Source organism: Rhinopithecus bieti, unplaced genomic scaffold (genome assembly GCF_001698545.2).
Source record: "Rhinopithecus bieti isolate Rb0 unplaced genomic scaffold, ASM169854v2 scaffold_55189, whole genome shotgun sequence".
In the NCBI taxonomy this organism is placed as follows: Eukaryota; Metazoa; Chordata; class Mammalia; order Primates; family Cercopithecidae; genus Rhinopithecus; species Rhinopithecus bieti.
The window spans coordinates 538,174-561,278 of NW_016821812.1; the positions used below are offsets into that span (position 1 = coordinate 538,174).

General features: G+C 46.4%; 1 protein-coding gene across 1 annotated transcript in view; it reads right to left on the bottom strand.

The window, feature by feature from the left end:
* Nucleotides 1-8,625: 8,625 nt before the first annotated feature.
* Nucleotides 8,626-23,105, bottom strand: part of LAMP3 (lysosome associated membrane protein 3) — a 58,542-nt gene continuing 44,062 nt past the window's right edge. The window contains exon 6 of the mRNA XM_017860640.1: nt 8,626-9,026. Coding sequence (XP_017716129.1) covers nt 8,992-9,026 — 35 coding nt within the window. The 3' untranslated portion in view covers nt 8,626-8,991. The remainder of the gene's footprint in view (nt 9,027-23,105) is intronic.

Below are 23,105 nucleotides of genomic sequence, written 5' to 3' on the forward strand. Positions count from 1 at the left end.
AGGATGGTCTCGATCTCCTGACCTCGTGATCCGCCCGTCTCGGCCTCCCAAAGTGCTGGGATTACAGGCTTGAGCCACCGCGCCCGGCCAAGCACCATTTATTGAATAGGGAGTTCTTTCCCCATTGCTTATTATTATCAACTCTGTTGAAGATCAGATGATTGTAGGTGTGTAGCTTTATTTCCGGATTCTCTATTCTGCTCCATTGGTCTATGCGACTTGTTTTTGTACCAGTACCATTTGACATGCTTTTTAATGGTGATAAAGATGTTTACATATGTATTATATCACAGGACTGTTGTTTGCTTGTGTCTCTTTGGGAAAATTCCATAAAAGTTCCTTATTCTCCTGAAACAGGCAAACTCAGGACAGGATACACAGCATGGTAAGTCGAGTACAAGTCTGGATTTCGGCTTCCATCAACCCCCTCGGCTGGGAACCCCAGTGCAATAAGCAGCACCCTGTATTTCTGTTACCTCACAGGGTCATTGTGAAGATTAAATAAGTTATGTCAAATGACCTTTTTTTTTTTTGTTTTGAGATGCAGTCTCACTCTGTTGCTTAGGCTGGAGTGCAGTGGCATGATCTCAGTTCACTGCAAACTTTGCCTCCCAGGCTCAAGTGATTCTCCTGCCTCAGCCTCCCGAGTAGCTGGGACTATAGGCGCCTACCACCATGCCTGGCTAATTTTGGTATTTTTAGTAGAGATGGAGTTTTGCCATATTGGCCAGGCTGGTTTTGAACTCCTGACCTCAGGTGATCTGCCCGCCTTGGCCTCCCAAAGTGCTGGGATTACAGGCGTGAGCCACCACGCCCAGCCTTCAAATGACCTTTGAAGACTGTAAAGTGGTACATGCATGTGAGTTATTCTTAGGCCTATTGCAGGAAAGACCAGGAGGTCCAGGAGGGCTGTCAACCCAGACTTTGCATTCAAAAGGGTTTTAAATTTAAACCTTCTCCGAATGAAGTCATTCATGTAGTCCCAGCAACACAGTGATCAGACAGGCAGAAATTTGAACCTGTGCCTCAGTGCGGGACCACACTCCCTGCACTGTGCCATGAATTGATATTTTATTTTTATCTTATAATTATCCTATGAATAGCCACAACTTTGCGTTGTAATTTTTGTGTTAAAATGTTATTTTGTTATATGTCAACATGTAAAATATACCATCATTTTTGAAACATTGTTTTGGCTTTCCTAAATTTAAAAAAATACATTCCTCAATAAATGGAAGTGCTCTGAGTCTCTCCGGTCTTCTGAAAATCCATTTTGTAAAATAGAGCAAGGCTCAGTGGTTCTGAAAACAAATGTATGCCAGCTCAGCTTTCTAATACCTAAAAAGGGCCCAGGCATTTTCCTTATCATCAATCTCATCATTTTAAATGAAACTCTATGACTCCGTTAGTCCTACAAATTTCTTGTTGTTCCCCATGTCAGTTAAGATGTTTTTGCCTGTAATTCACAGAACATCCAATTGAAAATGAGGGAAACTTATTTCAAATAACAAGGATAGAAGGTAGGGTGTTTCCAGGACTGGTTAACTCAATAGCTCAATGTTATCACCAAGGATGTGGCCATGTGCTTTCTATCCTGCTCTGCCATTTTCAGCGAGTGTCAAAAGAAGCCTGCAGTGGCTCCTGCCATCACAGCAGACACAACATCAAGCAAAGAAAAGACATTTTCTCTCATGCATATGAGTTTTCTCCCCGGTTTAAAAAATCTTTTATTATGGAAAAGCTTTACTATTACAAGAGTGGGTAGAATTATAGAATTATATAATAAATCCCTGTACCCATTACACAATTTTAAAAATTATCAACTCACGATTAACCTTTTTCATCTATATCCCACCTATCACCACTTCCTATCAGATCTTTCTGAGGCAAATTTCAATCATCATTTAATTTCATCCATAAATATTTCAGCATATATATATTCAAAAGTAATAACTCTTTAAAAAATAATCAAGGCTAGATATGGTGGCTCACACCTGTAATTCTAGCACTTTGGAAAGCCAAGACAGGAGGATCACTTGAGGCTAGGAGTTCAAGACCAGCCTGGACAACATAGTGAGACCCTGTATCTACAAAAAATTTTTAAAGATTAGCCAGGTATGGTGCTCACCTGTAATCCTAGTTACTAGGGAGGCTGAGGTGAGAGGATCATTTGAGCTCAAGAGGTCAAGGCTGCAGTGAACCATGATCACACAACTGCACTCCAGCCTGGGTGACAGAGTGAGGCCCTGTCTCTAAAAAAAAAAAAATCAAAATATCATAATCACACCTAAAAGTATTAACAATAATTGCTTAATATTATCAAATATACTTAGTTTTTGCATTTCCCTAATTGCCTTATGAATATTCTTTTTTAATTTATACATATATATTTTTTGAGACAGAGTCTCACTCTGTAGCCCAGGCCGGAAGGCAGTGGCATGATCATGGTACACTATAACCTGATGGTGCACTTGATCCTGGGCTCAAGTGATCCTCCCCCATCAACCTCCGAAAGTATTGGAATTATTGGCATGAGCCACCCCAACTGGACTATTTTTTTCTTTCTTTTTAACTTTATAAAATGTATTATTTGCAGTTTTTTTGAACCGCCTTCCAAAAAAGTTTCAACCTTTACAGTCGGTGGGTGAATTTCTTGTGATTCTCCCAATCTATAGTTTTCTGTCTCTTTTTCTTTTTTGAGACAGAGTCTTGCTCTGTTGCCCAAGCTGGAGTGCAGTGGCATGATCTTGGCTCACTGCAACCTCCATCTCCCAGGTTCAGGCGATTCTCCTACCATAGCCTCCTGAGTAGCTGGGATTACAGGTGTGTGCCACCACACCCGGCTAATCTTTGTATTTTTAGTAGAGACAGGATTTCACCATGTTGGCCAGGCTGGTCTCAAACTCCTGACCATCATGAGGTGATCATGACGCCCCCCGCCTCGGCCTCCCAAAGTGCTGGGATTACAGGTGTGAGCCACCGCACCCAGCCCTTCTATCTCTCTTTTAATTCCCTTGACTACTTTTTCTAAAGAATTTAAATTGTTCTCTAGTTCCCTAAAGTTCAGATTTTGCTACTGTCTCCTCTTGGTCTCTTTGAATATGATCATCTGTCCTTTGCATTTCCCATAAATTGGTGGTTGTACCAGCCAGCGCCTGCTGGGTCAGACCGCAGACGCAGGAGTGCGCCTGGCCAAGATCAGAAATACAGCCTTTGCTGGTTAACGTTAGCTGTCAGCCTGACTAGATTAAAGAACACCTAGATAACTGGTAAAGCATTATGCATTAGTCAGGGTTCTCTAGAGGGACAGAACTAGTGGAATATACATATATTATAAATATATATTTATATATATATAAAGGGAAGTTTATTAAGTATTAACTCACATGGTCACAAGGTCCCACAAAAGGCTGTCTGAATGTAGGCTGAGGAGCAAGGAGAGCCAGTCTGAGTTCCAAAACTGAAGAACTTGGAGGCTGATGTGCAAGGGCAGAAGCATCCAGCACGGGAGAAAAATGTAGGCTGGGAGGCTAATCCCGTCTCTCTTTCCACATTTTTCTGCCTGCTTACATTCTAGCTGTGCTAGCAGCTGATTAGATGGTGCCCACCCATATTAAGGGTGGGTCTGCCTTTCCCAGCCCACGGACTCAAATGTTAATCTCCTTTGGCAACACCCTCACAGACACGCCCAGGATCAATATTTTGTATCCTTCAATCCAGTCAAGTTGACACTCAGTATTAGCCGTCACACATTATTTTGGGGTGTGTCTATGAGGGTGTTTCCAGAGGAGACTGGCATGTGGGTCTCAGTGGACTAAGTGAGGAAGATCCACCCTCAACTANGTTTATTAAGTATTAACTCACATGGTCACAAGGTCCCACAAAAGGCTGTCTGAATGTAGGCTGAGGAGCAAGGAGAGCCAGTCTGAGTTCCAAAACTGAAGAACTTGGAGGCTGATGTGCAAGGGCAGAAGCATCCAGCACGGGAGAAAATGTAGGCTAGGAGGCTAATCCCGTCTCTCTTTCCACATTTTCTGCCTGCTTACATTCTAGCTGTGCTAGCAGCTGATTAGATGGTGCCCACCCATATTAAGGGTGGGTCTGCCTTTCCCAGCCCACGGACTCAAATGTTAATCTCCTTTGGCAACACCCTCACAGACACGCCCAGGATCAATATTTTGTATCCTTCAATCCAGTCAAGTTGACACTCAGTATTAGCCGTCACACATTATTTTGGGGTGTGTCTATGAGGGTGTTTCCAGAGGAGACTGGCATGTGGGTCTCAGTGGACTAAGTGAGGAAGATCCACCCTCAACTATCCAATCCACTGGGAACCCAGAGAGAACAAAAACAGGAAAAGCTAGTTGGTGTCTCTTTCTCCTGGAGCTGCTATATACACTTCTCCTGCCCTGGGACATGAGAACTCCAGGCTCTCCTGTCTTGGGACTCGAGGACTTACATCAGTCTCCTCTCATCCCCTGCACTCTCGCCCTGGGCTCTTAGGTCTTTGGACTTGGACTGACCCATGCCATGAAGTCTCACTCTGTCACCCAGGCTGGAGTGCAGTGGCGTGATCTCGGCTTACTGCAACCTCCGCCTCCCAGGTTCAAGCGATTCTCCTGCCTCAGCCTCCTAAGTAGCTGGGATTACAGGTGCGTGCCACCACGCCTGGGTAATTTTTGTATTTTTAGTAGAGATGGGGTTTCACCGTGTTGGTCAGGCTGGTCTCGAACTCCTGACCTCATGATCTGCCCGCCTCAGTCTCCCAAAGTGTTGGGATTACAGGCATGAGCCACTGCGCCCAGCCCACCTACCTATTTTTATAAATAAAGTTTTATGAATATGGAATATAGACAAGCCTATATTTTCACTTGTCTGTAGTTGCTTTTCATGCTACAACAGCTGAGTAGAATAGTTGCCATAGAAACCATCTGGCCCACAAAACTTAAAATATTTACTATCTTTCCCTTTACAGGAAAGAGTTGGGACAGTTATATGTTTAAGTTTACAAGAAACTGCCAAAAACTTTTTCTATAATGATTGTATCTTTTTTCTATCAGCAATAAATAGCATTTCCTCATCAATACTTGGTATTGCCCATCTGTTAAATTGTATCAATTTTGGAGGTTGTGGAATGATATCTCACTGTGGTTTTAATTTGCAATAGCTAGACTGGCCTTGGCAAGTGGTAAGTCATGCCACCATGTTCATCTATTCACATGCGCATTGTGCAAACACTGTTGTCATTTATGACAAAGCCTAGCTAACTCACTGGCTGAGTTAATTTGACTTGTTTAGGCCAAGTGTGGTGGCTCACACCTGTAATCTTGCACTTTGTCAGGCCAAGATGGGAGGATTACTCGAGTCCAGGATTTCGAGACCAGCCTGGGCAACATGGTGAGACCCCATCTCTACAAAATTAAAAAAATTAGATGGGGCCGGGCACAGTGGCTTATGCCTGTAATCCCAGCACTTTGGGAGGCAGAGGCAGGCCAATCACCTGAGGTCAGGAGCTCAAGACCAGCCTGACCAACATGGTGAAACCCCATCTCTACTAAAAATACAAAAATTAGCCGGCATGGTGGCAGGTGCCTGTAATCCCAGCTACTTGGGAGGCTGAGGCAGAAGAATTGCTTGAACCTGGGAGGCAGAAGTTGCGGTGAGCTGAGATCACGCCACTGCACTCCAGCCTGAGCAACAGAGTGAGACTCCATCTCAAAAAAAAAAAAAAAAAAATTAGCCGGGTGTGGTGGTACATGCCTGTGTGTGGTCACAGCTACTCAGGAGGCTGAGGCAGGAGGATCGCTTCCATCCAGGAGTTTGAGGCTGCAGTAAGCTATATTCATACCATTGCACTCCAGCCTGGGTGACACAGTGAGAACTTGTCTCAAAAAAAAAAAAAAATTGCTGACTTGTTTGTTCAGTGACTCTTTTATGGTGGATACTTTCTCATGGACATTAACATGTGATGCAAAAATATTTACACTTTATATCTACTCTAATATGTCCATCCACATACCTCTACCCCAGACCTCCCTGTCTCTGATGCTCCAGTCTCTTTCTCCAAACCCTTGGCCAGATGACCAGGCCACAGCATTGTCCAAGAATTTGTGTATTTTCTCATCCCACGCCACTTTTCCTGCAGTGTTCTGCTTGCTGCTCTGCCCATTGGGAAGATTTTCTTTCCCCACTGTGTGTCAGGGGGATCTCTGAATGTGACTGTAATACAGCTGCTGCCCACTTTTGGCTTATACCCACAAACCAAGCCAACTTGTGTGTAAACCAGTGTGTGCTTTTCCTCCGTTTTCAACTTCTTACCTGTTCCCTCCTGCTGGCCCCTAATAAAATTGATGCAAGCTAGGGGAGGGGCACTGATACAACTCTGGTGGGTGACATGGGGGCTGGACTGCCTTCTCAAGAAACCTATTCATGCCCTCTGGTCCTGCATGTACTTGATACTGGATGTACCATTTCCTTCTCACAGTTGACTACTGCTGAACCCATCTGACTTTATTACTCAGTGGGTTTGACAGAATCTACCTCAAAATGGGCAGTGCTCCAGGACCCAGTCACATGTCAAGAGCAATTTCTCAAAAGTATATATCTCTGTCTGCTACAAATGGCAGCATAGCCTCGACCTTGCTCAAAACATCTGGGGTCTGTGTTATGATTCTTCCGCTGGAGTTTGCCAGATATTCCATACTGCACCTTTTCTTACCACTGACACCTTCAACACCGTAAGGTCTGCCTACCTGGCTCAGGCAGCAGGGCTGATTGCACTGTGGCCTGGACCTGCTATACTGCTCTTTCCTAACTCTGGCCACATCAAAAGTGGTAACTTTCTATGTCACCTGGTAAATGAACCAGAGGAATTTTCCCAGGTATGAAATGCAGTCCTCCAGAGCCTAAAGAGGCCTGCCAGCCTCTGGTGCTTCCTTCTTTGTGGAAGGGATGCAAGATGCAAAGAATATGTACTTTAATTTGGGGGGGGGGGATATTCTGGAAAGCCTCTGACCTCCTGGGCCCCTAAAAACATCACAGAAGCAGTCAATCCCTGAATCTTCTACCTCCTGGAACATACATATCTCACCAAGGGCTCCGGCATACCAACCACTTCTTCCTTATCTGTCCAGTTAGCATAATGTCAATGTCATGGATCAGAGTACTGTCCCTATGGGTGCCTGTGTGGTGCCAATCTCTTTGGACTATATGACAGAGTGCAGGAGAGTTAACAAAGCTCTGAGGCAAAACTGCAGATGAATACTGCTGTCCATTCCATGTGAATGAGAACTGGTTTTGATGCTGTTTTTAGCTGGAATGGAAAAGAACATATTTGCCAAATCAATGGCTGCATACCACGTATCAGAGGCCTTCATAATCTGCTCCAGCAATGATACCACATCAGACACAGTGGCTGCAATCAGCCTGCTATTTAAGTTTGTAGGAATCTACAAACTGAGATTCATTCTGTTTCCGCAGGGCCTAGACTAATGAATATGGAGAGATGACTGGGAATTCTCTAGGTCTTTAATGGTGATACCGATTCCAACCATCGTGTTCCAGAATATGATATTATGTTTTATTTACTGTCTTGGTGGAGACAAGGAAGAAGGCATTTCAGTGATTCCCACTTGGCCTTTCCTACAATAGTAGCTCTTACTCTACAGACTGGGCACCCAATATGAAGGTTACTCCAACTGCCAAATCTATGAATCCTTGTTGCTCATTGATACTGTGGAAATGACCACTGAATAGGTCCACGGAACCCATGGACCTATTCTTGGGCTCCAAGGAGCCCACTACGAGCCAGACTTTAGCCAGGACTCCATTTTTTTCTTTTTCTTTCTTTTTTTTTTTGAGATGGAGTCTTGATCTGGTGGCCAGGCTGGAGTGCAGTGGTGTGATGATCTCGGCTCACTGCAACCTCTGCCTCCCAGGTTCAAGCGATTCTCCTGCCTCAGCCTCCTGAGTAGCTGGGATTACAGGCATGCACCACTATGCCTGGTTAATTTTTGTATTTTTAGTAGAGATGGGGTTTCGCCATGTTGGCAGTCTGGTCTGGAACTCCTGACCTCATGATCTACCCACCTCAGCCTCCCAAATTACTGGGATTACAGGCGTGAGCCACTGTGCCCGGTCTGAGGACTCCATTTTCTACTTGGTTCCTATAAGCCCGGAATTTATCAGGAGTGTCATGATGACAGTTTGGGTCTCTGGGAATCAATGTCAGCTCAGACCCTGTATCCAATAGTGCTTGAAACACGTGGTTCTTTCCTTCTCCTGGTGTACCGTCAGTCAATAAATGGCCGTAGGTTGTGCAATACTGTGAAACATGTATCACCCTTTGTCCCTGTTTCCTGGCATACAACTCCTGAAATCCTTAGGATCTCCACAGTGACAGTTTATTGTATGCTAATGAGCTGACTGATGGCTGGCCCCCGCTAGGTAGCTCCGGGATGGGGGCTGGTCACTGGAAGAACCGAGGCAGGATTAGAAGAAGGTTAGGACTTTGGATCTCTCTTGCTTAGAGTTTCGATTAGCCTAATTGTGCCAACTCCCACAGGGGTACCCAAGAGGTTTCACAGTAAATCAATGGCCACTTAAGTGATTACGAATTCACAGTTTATTACAAGTTTCACACACCAACAGTCATGCAAATGTACTTGGCACACACACAGGCAGTAATAAGAGTGGGAGGAACCACAGCAAGTAGCTCAGGAGAACAGCAGGCTGACTAACAACACTTGGGGCTGGTTTTCTCGGAATGTGGCCAGGGTGGGGTCCATTGCCTCATGGAAAAGAGGCCTCAGAGTTCTCATCGGCAGAGCTTCTGCAGGCATCTTAGCCATGGTCAGTTTCTTTGCAGTTTTTATGGTCCTTCACAGGAGTGTCCTTAACTGTTAACTCAGCCATCTTTTAGCTCCGTTTTCTTGTTAGGTCTCGGGGTGCTGGCCACACAGGCATCTTCACCTCAGAACACCATACATATGCTTAGGGGTCAGCAGTTTCACAGTAAGCTGAGTAACCTGTCACAAGTGATTCCATTTTGAGACATTTAGAGTCACAAAACTTTATTATAAATCACAGTCCCACCCCGCAACCTCCAGGGAGGGAGGGGGCTGAAGGTTAAGCTGATCATCAATGGCCAATGTTAATTAATCTTGTCTACACAAGAAAGCTTTTGTAAAAATACAACAGGGACAAGGTTTGGGAGCTTGCAGATAGCCACACATATAGGGGCTTACGCATCCATGTGCCCAGAGGGTGGTGCGCCCCAACTGCATGGGGACAAAAGCTCCTGCATTCTGGACCCTTCCAGACTTTGCCCTATGTGTCTCTTCATCTGTCTGTGTATTTGTATCCTTTAAAACATCCTTTGAAGGCTGGGCACATTGGCTCACACCTGTAATCTCAGCACTTTGGGAGCTGAAGCAGGAGGATTGCTTGAGACCAGAAGTTGGAGACCAGCCTGGCAATGTAGTGAGACCCCATCTTAAAAAAAAAAAATTGGCCAGGCACGGTGGCTCACACCTGTAATCCCACCCCTTTGGAAGGCCAAGGGGGGCGAATCACGAGGTCAAGAGATAGAGACCACCCTGACCAAGATGGTGAAACTCCGTCTCTACTAAAAATACAAAAATTAACTGGGCATCGTGGTGGGTGCCTGTAATCCCAGCTACTCAGGAGGCTGAGGCAGGAGAATCGCTTGAACCCAGAAGGGGAGGTTGCAATGAGCCAAGATAGCGCCACTGCACTCCAACCTGGTGACAGAGTGAGACTCCGTCTAAAAAAATAAAAGAAAGAAAAAAATTAGCTGGGCTCAGTGGTGCGAGCCTATGGTTCCAGCTACTTAGAAAGCTGAGGTGGGGGGAAAAAAAATGAAAGCAAGCTGAGGTGGGAGGTTCCCTTGAGTCCAGGAGGTCAAGGCTGCAAGGAGCTGTGGTCACACCACTGTGGTCCAACCTGGATGACAGAAGAAGATTCTGTCTTAAAAAAAAAAAAAAAATGTCCTTTATAATAAACTGGTAAAAGTGTTTCCCTGAGTTCTGGAAGCCACTCTAGCAAATGAATAGAACCCGAGGAGGGAGGGAGTTGTGGAAACCCTGATTTTTAGCCGGTGGGTCAAAAGTACAGGCAAAATAACCCAGGGCTTGCAATTGGCGTTGGAAGTCCAGAGGGGGTGGGGAGCAGTCTTGGGGAGTGAGTTCTCAACCCGTGGGATCTGATGCTGTCTCCAGGTAGTGTCAGAATTGAATTGAAGGAACCCGTGTGGTGTCCACTGCAGAACTGATGGCTTGCTTGGTATTTGGGAGTGAGGAGAAACATACACATTTGGTCACAGCAGTTTTCCATGTTGATTGTTGTGGTGTAAAAGAAGAAGTAAAATAGTTTTTTTCCTCTCAAGTCCCTTTGGGGGAAGAAGGGGAAGAATCTTCATAGGCTCTTCCTCTTAGAGACCAAGCCACTTCTTCAGGCAGTGGGCTCCAGATCTAAAAATTGCCTCGGTTCAGGAAACTGAGCAAGGAATCGTGGTGTTTTACTGGAGTGACCACCCTTAGCCTCCTGCCTCTCCACTGTCTGTTGTCATTGCTGTTGCTTTAGATGTTAAGCACGACCCATGCTGGCTGGCCCTTTATTTTGCTCCTTGGGATTCCCTGCTCCATTAACCACATCCACCAACACTGCAAACCATGCTCTTTTGGATGTCTCTCTACCTTGCCAGTTGTTATGGTAATGACAGTCTCCCGGCTTGTGGTGGCTAAATCTGCCACCTGGCTTTGTTTCAGGGGACGCACAGTCTCAGCTTTGGGACCTCTCTCCTACCATCTGTGTTACAAAAGAGCCACACCAATGTGCTCAGGAATGCCGGCACCCCTCTGACGGCCTTGGTAAAAGATGTATCCTGAGCCCTGTCATGGAAAACAATCCACTAACGTGTCTTCTGACCTTATTAAAATACATCTACTCAACACTCTCCTCATCCTCCTTATTCCTTCCTCTGCTGTCTGCCAGGGCCACTCAGGCATCTCCGCTTTGCTTAGAATTGGGTATCATTTCTTCCAGGCTTCTAAGAGCCATCTCATAGCAAGTGTCTATTCCCTAGAGTACTTGCTGGGTGTTAAATACCATGTTCAAGAATCTACCCTCAGGTCAGTGAATTCTTGCTTACCCAGATTTACCTTCCGGCTCTAGTGATCAAGCACCTTCAAAATCCAACCCCAGGAGTATTCACCTGGGTCCAGCCTGTCCGTGCCAGCGGATTCTTGCCATTTTGTGTGTGTGTAATCTCTTTCCCCGCTTATCATGTTACCGGATAGAAGGTCCTAAATGTGGCCAGGCACAGTGGCCCATGCCCATAATCCCAGCACTTTGGGAGGCCGAGGTGGGTGGATCACCTGAAGTCAGGAGTTCGAGACTAGCCTGGCCAACACGGTGAAACCCCGTTTCCACTAAAATTACAAAAATTAGCTGGGCATGGTGTTGGACACCTGTAATCCCAGCTACTCGGGAGGCTGAGGCAGAAGAATGGCTTGAACCCGGGAGGCGAAGGTTGCAGTGAGCTAAGATCGTGCCATTGCACTCCAGCCTGAGCGGCAAGAATAAGACTCTATCTCAAAAAAAAAAAAAAGTCCTAAATGTGATGTCCAGGTTCTTGGCATATTGGACAAAGAACTGAACACGCCACGGAATGGGCACAGATTTATTGAAGACAATTCACAGAGTGGGAGCAGGCTCAAGCAAGCAGCTGCTGAAAAGCCCCCTCAGTTAGGGTTTGTATTCAGCTAGAAAGAACCCAGCATACCCCTAGGAAACCCTTAGAGGCCTGCAATTGGCCACATCCCATGAAGGACTGGCCGGTGGCCAATCGGGGGCTGAAGTGGCTTGTTGTCACAGAGACAAGGATGTGACCTATATGCTGCACCTGCAGCTCTCCTGCTCATGCACACTGACTGCACCTGCTGCTCCCCTGCCCGTGCGCACCGGCTGCACTGGCTGCTCCCCTGCCCGTGCGGACTGGCTGCACCCATTGTTTCCCTGCCCGTGCGGACTGGCTGCACTTGCTGAAACCCTGCTAACCCCAGCTTCCCTATTCTCCTGCCTCAATCAGGCCAAGCATGTGTTCAGTTGCATTTTAATCCTAGTTCTCAGCCTGGTAAGGAGGAGAGGAGGGGTCACCTCTTGCCTTGTGAGAGAGGCCTCAGTAGCATCTTCCAGAAAACTGACGTGCTAGCACCAAGTAGAGAAGGCTGGGCTACATCTGAAATCCCAGATGTTCTGGGCTTTTGCAGAGTCAAATATCACTGGTGGAATCCATCTCAGTGCCCCTGTGCTGTGGTTCAGGATCCCAGATTTCCCCACCAGGGCCCTGCGCTTTCTATACTGGACCTGCGTGCACCGGACACTCAGATCTCTTTGAAGCTCTGTAGACTTGCAATCTTTTTTTTTTTTTTTTTGAGACAGGGTCTTGCCCTGTCACCCAGGCTACAGTGCAGTGGTGAGATCACTGCTCACTGCAGCCTTGACCTCCGGGGCTCAAGCTATCCTCCCATCCCAGCCTCCTGAATAGCTGGGACCATAGGTGAGCACGACCATGCCCAGCTAATTTTTTAACTTTTTGTAGAGACAGGAGTCTCTCTATGTTGCCACACTGGTCTCAAACTCCTGGGCTCAAGCAGTCCTCCCACCTCGGCCACCCAAAGTGCTGGTATTACAGGCATGAGCCATCAAGCCCAGCTTGCAATTAGATTTTTGACCGGCTGTTCAAAACCGAGTCTGTCTTGCCACTACGGAAGAGAATGCCTGTTATGTAAGCTACCTCTGGGCTCTCCTACTCTCATACTTGGTGATTCACTGCTTGTTAACAGCCCTCAGTCTCTGACAGCCCATTCTGCTACGGTAGGCATTGTTCTCCCATATTGTTAAATGCTTGTGAAGTCACACCTGCCACAACATTCCCCTCCAACAGCATCTTTTCTCAGGTCACCACCAATGAAATCTTTAGCAACTGAGCTGCCACCCAGGGCCAGGGACTATCTGTGCCTACCTATCAACCAGGACAACATCCCCCCTCTGTCTGCTGGGTGATGGGTGAGCCAGTTCCAAATCCCCTTCTTACTGCCTCTTTTCTTGGGCCACTTTCAGCACCACTTATGTTAGTCTGGGACTTTTAAGAAAAAGATGCCAAGATGGGATTAACCATATCAGATTTTGTCAGGGGAAAAGTCTGTGGGAGAAAATGGTGAGGGAGCCAAGGTGCTGGAGAGTTTTTAGACCATGATGCCAGCTTGAACCTGCATGAAGGGGAAAGGGAAGGAGCACTGGGCAGAAGCATTTCTGTTGTGCAGTCTAAGGAAGGTCTGGCAGTTGAGAAGTCCTCAAGCCAAAGTCAGCTGTCAGATCAGCTCTGTGTGTCCTGGGAATGGTTTCACCTTAGTATCCCTGCACACTCAGTCCTTGTCTGGGAGCTGCCTGTGGAAGATGCTTGTGGCTTTGGGGCAAACGTGGCAATAGCTCTGTCTCTTTTTTTGAGATGGAGTCTCGCTCTGTCACCCAGGCTGGAGTGCAGTGGCACTATCTTTACTCACTGCAACCTCCGCCTCCCAGGTTCAAGCAATTCTCCTGCCTCAGCCTCTTGAGTAGCTGGGATTACAGGTGTGCACCACCATGCCTGGCTAATTTTTTTTAATTTTATTATTTTTTTTTTGAGATGGAGTCTCGCTGTGTTATCAGACTGGAATGCAGTGGTGCGATCTCAGCTCACTGCAACCTCCGCCTCCCGGGTTCAAGAGATTCTCCTGCCTCAGCCTCCCAAGTAGCTGGGACTACAGGTGCACACCACCACACTTGGATAATTTTTGTATTTTTAGTAGTGATGGGGTTTCACCATGTTGGCCAGGCTGGTCTTGAACTCCTGACTTCGTGACCTGCCCACCTCGGCCTCCCAAAGTGCTGGGATTACAGGTGTGAGCCACCATGGCTGGCCAGTAATAGCTTTCAAAGCACAGCAGCTGGGGCCTTTGGCCAATGACACATCCTGTAGTTGGAGGTCTGTATGGCACATTCTCACAGCCACCACAGGCTGAAACACGCACTCCCCTGTGCTGCCTCCATCTGCCCATCATGAAACATACAGGACAGTTGGGAAGCAGAAAAGAGACAAGATCCTTTCCATTAGGGATTGAGTGTATGATGAAAATGAGCAGGGTAGGAAGACAAGAGTGACCAGGCACGCGGGGTGGGTCTACTTTAGGTAGGGAAACCCCAGAAACCTCTCTGTGTTGTCCCCTGAATGAAAAGGAGTGAGATATAATATCTGGAGAAGTTAATGTCGAGGACCAGAAGCAAGTTAGCGTGGCTTGCCTGTGGTGAGTCAAGGGGAGGGAAGCAGGACCTGTGAGGAGGGAGGAATATGGGGACCAGACAGGCAGGTCTCTGAAGGCCAAAGTAGGAGGCCATCAAAAGGGGTTTTACCAGAAGGGCAATGTGATCTGACCTATGTTTCAATGAATGGACTCAGTGAGCCAGAAGAGAGGACTGTTAGCCTCCTGTAGCCTGGGAGAGAGGCTTTGACTACAGCAGTAGTGGTAGAGATAGTAAGAAGTGATTGGTACGGCTGGGCATGGTGGCTCACGCCTGTAATCCCAGCACTTTGGGAGGCCGAGGCGGGTGGATCAAGAGGTCGGGAGATCGAGACCATCCTGGCTAACACGACGAAACCCTGTCTCTACTAAAAATACAAAAAATTAGCTGGGCGTGATGGCACATGCCTGTAATCCTAGCTACTCGGGAGGCTGACGCAGGAGAATTGCTTGAACCAGGGAGGTGGAGGTTGCAGTGAGCCAAGATCATGCCACCGCACTCCAGCCTGGGTGACAGAGTGAAACTCCATTTCAAAAAAAAAAAAAAAAAAGAAGTGATTGGATTCTGGTCTGGATATATTTTAAAGGCAACACTGACAAGACTTGCTGATGGACTGTGTACAGAAGGTGAGGGAAAGAGAAGGATCAAGGATACCTGCAAAGTTTTTGAAATCAAAACTAGAGGCTTGCCTAGCACAGTGGCTCACACCTTTAATCCCAGCTACTTGGGGAGTCAGGAAGATCTCCGGAGACCAGCAGCTGGAGACCAACCTGGGCAATATAGCAAGACCTCGTCTCTAATAAAATGAGGGGAAAAGTAGCCAGGCTTGGTGGCAAGTGCATGTAATCCCCGCTATTCGGGAAGGCTGAGGCAGGAGGATCACTTGAGCCCAGAAATTCCAGGCTTCAATGAACTACGATGACACCACTGCATACCACTCCAGTCTGGGTGACAGACGGAAGACTGTCTCTAAAAAACAAAGCAATAGGCTAGGCGTGGGGACTCACAACTGTAATCCCAGCACTTTGGGAGGTCGAGGCGGGCAGCCTGTTCGAGACCAGCCTGGCTAACATAGTGAAACCCCATCTCTACTAAAAATACAAAAAATTAGCCAGGCATGGTGGCCCGCGCCTGTAGTCCTAGCTACTCAGGAGGCTGAGGCAGGAGAATTGTTTGAACCCGGGTGACAGAGGTTGCAGCGAGCCAAGATAGCATCACTGCACTCCAGCCTGGATGACAGAGCAAGACTCCATCTCAAAAAAAAAAAAAATATATATATATATATATAACAAAGAAACAAAAAATCACAAGAGGCTTTGATATGGGAGGAAGGAGCTGATTTGAGGGTTGGCGGGTGAAAGGTGGAGATTCATACTTTGTTTTCAGTTGGTTAGGTTTGAGATCTGTCTGCTCCACTTCTATGTAGGTCACAGAGGGAGAAGATTTTGAGAAAAAGTGTCTAAGGAGAGAATTAGGGGGAAAACTTATGTTTTGTTTCCCCCAAAGCATGTGTAGTTTTATGTATCAACATGACTAGGCTGTCGCATGCAGTTATTTAATCAAACACTATTTGAGGTGTTGCTATGAAAATACTTTGTAGAAGCTGGGCATGGTGGCTCACGCCTGAAATCCCAGCACTTTGGGAGGCCGAGGTGTGCAGATCACCTGAGGTCAGGAGTTCAACACCACCATGGCCAACAGGGCGAAACCCCATCTCTACTAAAAAACACAAAAATTAGCCGAGCATGGTGGCATGCACCTGGAATCCCAGCTACTCAGGAGGCTGAGGCAGGAGAATTGCTTGAACTTGTGAGGCGGAGGTTGCAGTGAGCTGAGATTGTGCCACTGGACTCCAGCCTGGACAACAGAATGAGACTCCATCTCAAATTATATATATATATATATAATATTATATATATATATATGTTTTGTAGATGTTGTTAATATCTACAGTCGGTTGGCTTTAAGTAAAGGAGACTCTCCTTGATAAGGTGAATGGGCCTTGTCAAAATAAGTGAAGGCCTTAGAGCAAAACCGGAGGGTTTACAGAGAAAAGGTGATTCTACCTCAAGACTGCAATATTAATTCCTGCTTGAGATTCCAGACCTAATCACACACACACACGCGCGCGCACACACACACACACACACACATATATCTCCTATTGGTTCTGCTTCTCTGGAGAACCCTGAGTGCTACAGCCTATATTTAAGGAATCAGAGGAAAGCAGAAGAGCCAAGAAAGATGACAGCAGAGGAGGGCTGCACAGTACGAAGTGGAGACTTTGGAGTGTGATGGATCAGAGGTAATGGATAAGAGTTTCAAGAAAGTATTTTTTTATTTATTTATTGAGACAGAGTCTTGCTCTGTCGCCCAGGCTGGAGTGCAGTGGCGCTATCTTGGCTCATTGCAACCTCTGTCTCCCGGGTTCACACGATTCTCCTGCCTCATACTCCTGAGTAGCCAGGACTACAAGCGTGTGCCACCATGCCAGGCTAATTTTTGTATTTTCAGTAGAGACAGGGTTTCGCCATGTTGTCCAGGCTGGTCTCAAACTCCTGACCTCAAGTGATCTGCCTGCCTAAGCCTCCCAAAGTGCTGAGATTATAGGTGTGAGCCACCACACCCAGTTGAGTTTCAAGGAAATCTTGATGAACAGTTTCAAATCATAAGTCAAACAAGATGGAAAGTCTGGTCTTAAAAAAATTCTGTATTCTGGCTAGGTGTGGTGTGGTTCACGGCCGTGATCTCAGTGGTTTGGGAGGCCAAAGTGAGTGAATTGCTTGAGGACAGGAATTTAAGACCAGCCTGGGCAACATAGCAAGACCCTGTCCCTACAAGAAGAAAGCTGGGTGTGGTGGGGCATGCCTGTAGTTCCGACTACTTGGGAGGCTGAGATGGGAGGATCACTTGAGCCCAAGAGTTCAAGGTTACAGTAAGCCATAAGCATGCCACTTTACTCCAGCCTGGGCAACAGGGCCACACCCCATCTTAAAACAAAATTCTGTATTCAAATATCTGCATATCATCTGGATATCTATTATTTACAACTCACCTATTTCTGGAAGAAAATTGGAGGTAATGTCTTTTTTTTTTTTTTGAGATGGAGTCTTGCTCTGTCACCTAGGCTGGAGTGCAGTGGCTCAATCTTGGCTCACTGCAACCTCCACCTTCCAAGTTTAAGTTATTCTCCCGCCTCAGCGTTCCAAGCAGCTGAGATTATAGGTGCCCGCCACCATGCCTGGCTAATTTTTATATTTTTAGTAGAGACAGGGTCTCAACCATGTTGGCCAAGATGGTCTTGAACTCCTGACCTCAAATGATCCGCCGTCCTCGGCCTCCCAAAGTGCTGGGGTTACAGGCGTGAGCCACTCTGCCCAGCTGGTAATGTCTTTTAAAACTGTCCAATTAAAAGTGTCCATCCAGTAGCGAGTGAAGCTACAGAGGCATATCAATATAAAACAAGCTTACTGGCCGGGCGCGGTGGCTCAAGCCTGTAATCCCAGCACTTTGGGAGGCCGAGACGGGCGGATCACGAGGTCAGGAGATCGAGACCAGCCTGGCTAACACGGTGAAACCCCGTCTCTACTAAAAAAATACAAAAAACTAGCTGGGCCAGGTAGCGGGCGCCTGTAGTCCCAGCTACTTGGGAGGCTGAGGCAGGAGAATGGCGTAAACCCGGAAGGCGGAGCTTGCAGTGAGCTGAGATCTGGCCATTGCACTCCAGCCTGGGCGACAGAGCGAGACTCCGTCTCAAAAAAAAAAAAAAAAAAAAAACAAGCTTACTGTCAGAGCTGTCTTAACAGGAAGTGTGGGTAGGGACTCCTGGCAGGTGCTGAGAATAGATGGAGGCCAGGAGATCCTGCTGCCTTGAAAGATTCCTCTTGCAAATCTTGTGCTCAGGCCTAAAACTTCATACATAAAGCTTTATGCCTTTGTTTTGTTGTTGATGTTGTTTGAGACAGAGTCTCACTCTGTCACCCAGACTGGAGTGCAGTGGCGCCATCTCAACTCACTGTAACCTCCGCCTCCTGGGTTCAAGCAATTCTCATGCCCCGCCCCCCCCACCCCGAGTAGCTGGGACTACAGGCGCGTGTCACCATGCCCAGCCAATTTTTGCATTTTTAGTAGAGATGGGGTTTTGCCATATTGGCCAGGCTGGTCTCGGACTCCTAGCCTCAAATGATCTGCCTGCATTGGCCTCCCAAAGTGCTGGGAGTACAGGTATGAGCCATGGCACCCAGCTGAATGCCTTTGGATTAAGGTAATATCTTTTGACAAAATACATGTGGCTTTGGGAGAGATAAAAGACAACTCCACAATGGGTTACTAACACATGATAATGAGCCAGGAGTGGTGCTTCATGCTTGTAATCCCAGCACTTTAGGAGGCAGAGGTGAGTGGATCACTTGAGCCCAGAAATTTAGACTAGCTGGGGCAACATAGCAAGACCCCATATCTATAGGAAAAAAAATAAAAATTAGTTGGGTGTGATAGCATGCACATGTAGTCCCAGCTACCTTCGAGGCTGAAGTGGGAGGGTCACCGGAGCCTGGGAAGTTGAAGCTACAGTAAGCCATGATCACACCACCGCATTCCAGCATGGGTGACAGATGAAGACCCTGTCTCAAAAAAAAAAAAAAAATGACTGAGTGCAGTGGCTCATGCCTGTAATCCCAGCACGCTGGGAGGCTGAGGAGGGCGGATCACCTGAGGTCAGGAGTTTGAAACTACCTTGGCCAATATGGAAAAACCCCGTCTCCACTAAGAATACAAAATTAGCCGGGCGTGGTGGTGCATGTGCAATCCCAGCTACTCGGGAAGGTGAGGCAGGAGAATTGCTTGAACCCAGGAGACAGAGGTTGCAGTGAGCTGAGACAGTGCCATTGCACTCCAGTCGGGGTGACAGAGCGAGACTCCGTTAAAAAAAAATGGTATCGAGTGACTGAATAAAATTGCAGGGATCAGCTGAAGCATGTTGGGGTGGGGTGGTGGGGCTGGTGGAGATATGAGGAAGTTAGAATACATGAGCACTTAAGAAGAAAGTTTGCCAGGACAGCATGTGGGAGTATCTGGAAAGCGAAAGAGATTTTAGAATTTTGATAACAGAATTTATTTCACAAATTTATCCATACTCAATCTTGGTCTTAATATAAAACTAGTTAAGTTAAAAACAAAATAAAACATCTTTTTTCTTTTTTTTTTTTTTTTGAGACAGAGTTTCGCTCTGTTGCCCAGGCTGGAGGGCAGTGCTGCCATCGTGGCTCACTGCAACCTCTGCCTTCCAGGTTCAAATGATTCTCCTGCCTCAGCCTTCCAAATAGCTGGGATTACAGGTGCCCGCCACCATGTCTGGCTAATTTTTATATTTTTAGTAGAGACGGGGTTTCACAATATTGGCCAGGCTGGTCTCAAACTCCTGACCTCAGGTGATCCAACGGCCTCAGCCTCCCAAAGTGCTGGGATTACAGGTGTAAGCCATGGTGCCCGGCCTAAACCTCTCTTCCTCATGCCTGCCAACACTTGACCAAAATTGGCATCTCTTGGAGGCACTAAGGTGGGGTGAAGGGACTTCTTGATGAGGGAGGGGTCGGAGTATTATAAAATGAAACTCTTTTTCATTGGCAGAGATTCTTCTTCCATCCCTTTTTATCGTTTATACTTCTCTTACTTAGTGGGCAGAGGGAAACCTCACAGCAAATCATCCTAGAGAACCAAGTCCCGGGCCAGGAAGGAGTGGCTCATGTATTTGTGTCCTCAGACCTTCCTGGCCTTCAAGCTTAGAGCCCCAAACAGGAGTCCAGAGGAAGATCTAGGACCTTACAAAGTAAGAAAGTGTGAGAAGAACAAAGGTGGGGGAGATTGGGTAGGGGCTGGAGCCATCCTGGGTCCTTGCTTTTAGGAAGGTGAAGCCATGACATCAGTGCTGTAGACAAATGGGTCAACACCAGCCCCTGTGGTCGATGGACCTTCATCACCAGGGTCGGGAGGCTGTGCTCCTGAGGAGGTGCTACACCTGGGGTAGGTTTGGAAGCAGGCTGGAAAGGGCCTTGCTCTCATCGTCCATTGTATATGTTCCTATTAATCCACTTCTCTTAGTATGTATACTAGAATTTATTTACCCAAGTTCTCTCCAAAAAGTAAACCACTAATTCCACAATGTACACCTTGATGGTAGGCACCTGGGGTAGGCAGCACCCACAATGCCTCCAGGAGTTCCTCCCTTTCCTGGCGCTATGGTTTGCAGGTGTCCCCCAAACCATATGTTGGAAACTTAATGTACAATTCAAAAGTGTGATGCGACACTAATCTATGATGTGACAGTGTTGAGGAGCAGAACTTTTCAGAGGCAATGAGGTCATAATGGCTCTGCCCTCATGGATGGACTAATGCTATTATTACAAGTGTGGGCCCCTCTTGCTCTCTCTTCTGTGTCCTCGCACCATGTGATGCCTTAACCATCTTACAATGCAGCAAGAAGACGCACATCAGATTCAGCCCTTGCATCTTGGACTTCCCAGCCTCCAGAACCATGACCAAATCAACTTCTATTGCTTGTAAGTTATCCCAAAATCTGTGGTATTCTGTGATAACAGCACAAAATGGAGTAAGAAATCTGGTATTCAAGCCCTTGTGTAGTCCCCTTCCAAAGCGTACCAGGGATGTTCTGTGTGAACCATAAAAAAACAGAGAAGTGATAGTATGTTTCTTCTGTGATTAGATTATAAAGGATATGACAGGTTTCATCTTGGTCAGTCTCTCTCTCTCTCTTTTTTTTTTTTTTGAGACAGAATCTTGCTCTGTCGCCCACGCTGGAGTGCAGTGGCACGATCTCGGCCCACTGCAACCTCCACCTCCCGGGTTCAAGCGATTCTTCTGCCTCAGGCTCCCCAGTAGCTGGGACTACAAGGGCGCACCACCATGCCTGGCTACTTTGTATTTTTAGTAGAGACAGAGTTTCACCATATTGGCCAGGCTGGTCACAAACTCCTGACCTCGTGACCTGCCCGCCTTGGCCTCGCAAAGTGCTGGGATTACAAGCGTGAGCCACCGCGCCCGGCCCTCTCTCTCTTTCTCTCTGATCACTATAGGTAACTAATATAGGGCCTCTTACTCATCTCGGCTCCTATAAGAGTATCTGGCATTTAGCAAATTCTTAATCAATGGTGATCAAATGAATGAATGAACAAATGTGGCTACACTTAAGTAAACTAGCAATGCAGTCAGTCTAAGCTAAGAGTTGAGACATTTCATATGTAACTTTAATGTGGTTTATCTTCTCAAGAATTCCTACCAAGTGATAATGTGGCAATGGAGAATAGAATAAACTATAGGAAGATGATTTAACTTATTGCTCTGAGCAAAAATCTAAGATGATTGTAAACAAAATTTTATACAGCAAAAAATGAATCATAAAAAATAAATGACATGCACAAATCTCCAAAGTAAGTTTTATTACAAAACTTTTAATACAATTCAATGTTTTATTAAGATTAAAGTCAGGACCTTGACAACCTACTGAGTTGTAAGGAAACACACGAGGAAAGTCAACATGGTCTCTAGACTGACTTGAATTATTCCTTGACTAAGAATTCTAGGGTTATGTGGACTTTTCTGTTATCCTGACTTAACTCCTTTCTTTAGCAGCAAAAAAAACAGCAGGAATAAAATTCTTGGCAGACTGCTCTACAGAATAAAGTGAACAGAAAATATAGATATGAAGTGCAGAAGCAGCAACTTACCACAAGAGGGGGCTATACACTCAAAAAAGAATACTTGGTTAGCGAAGTTTCTCTATTATCGGAAAAAATTAAAAATACTTTGAGAAGTTTATTCCATGCCTTCATCTTTACAGCCCAGCTAAACAATCCCACAAAATAAGAAACTAATGTTTTACAAAGCCCCTCAGTCTCCTTCAAGAGAGTGGAGGATTTATTAAGGATAGGCTATTTTGTTGTCTGCAAAGCTCTCCTTTCATCTACCCTAATGCCTCAAGATGCAAAGCTCTCCTTTCATCTACCCTAAAGTCTCAAGATGCTGGATAAAGCCGTTTCCCGGTAAGGTGAGCATATGGTTGCAGGCAGGTGTGAGCCTTCAGGCAGAGTGTGGTGTCATTGTTTTTGTAGGCAACTTGGTGTATTGAGAAGACCAAAGACCTTGGTGTCAGACCAACATGAGTTCAAGCTCTGGCTCTGCCATCAGTCAGGCAGGTGACATTTAAGTGATTTAGTTCCCTTAAGTCTCAGTTTACTCATTCACCTATAAGTTGTGAGAATGAAATGAGATGTAGGTAAAGTGCTTAGCCTAGAGTCTGGCGCTTATGTTAACAATTAAGGGCCATTATTATTGTCTCTTGCTTATTATTTAGTTCTATCATCTGTAGCCACCTAATTCTTAGTCTAGCAATTGTGGAGCAGGAGTCATCAAGACAAAAAATATAAGCTGATTTGTTCTTTTTGTTGGTTTTATTAAAAAACCTTAGATAGGCCGGGCGTGGTGGCTCAAGCCTGTAATCCCAGCACGTTGGGAGGCCGAGACGGGCGGATCACAAGGTCAGGAGATCGAGACCATCCTGGCGAACACAGTGAAACCCCGTCTCTACTAAAAATACAAAAAACTAGCCGGGCGAGGTGAAAGGCGCCTGTAGTCCCAGCTACTTGGGAGGCTGAGGCAGGAGAATGGCGGGAACCCGGGAGGCGGAGCTTGCAGTGAGCTGAGATCCGGCCACTGCACTCCAGCCTGGG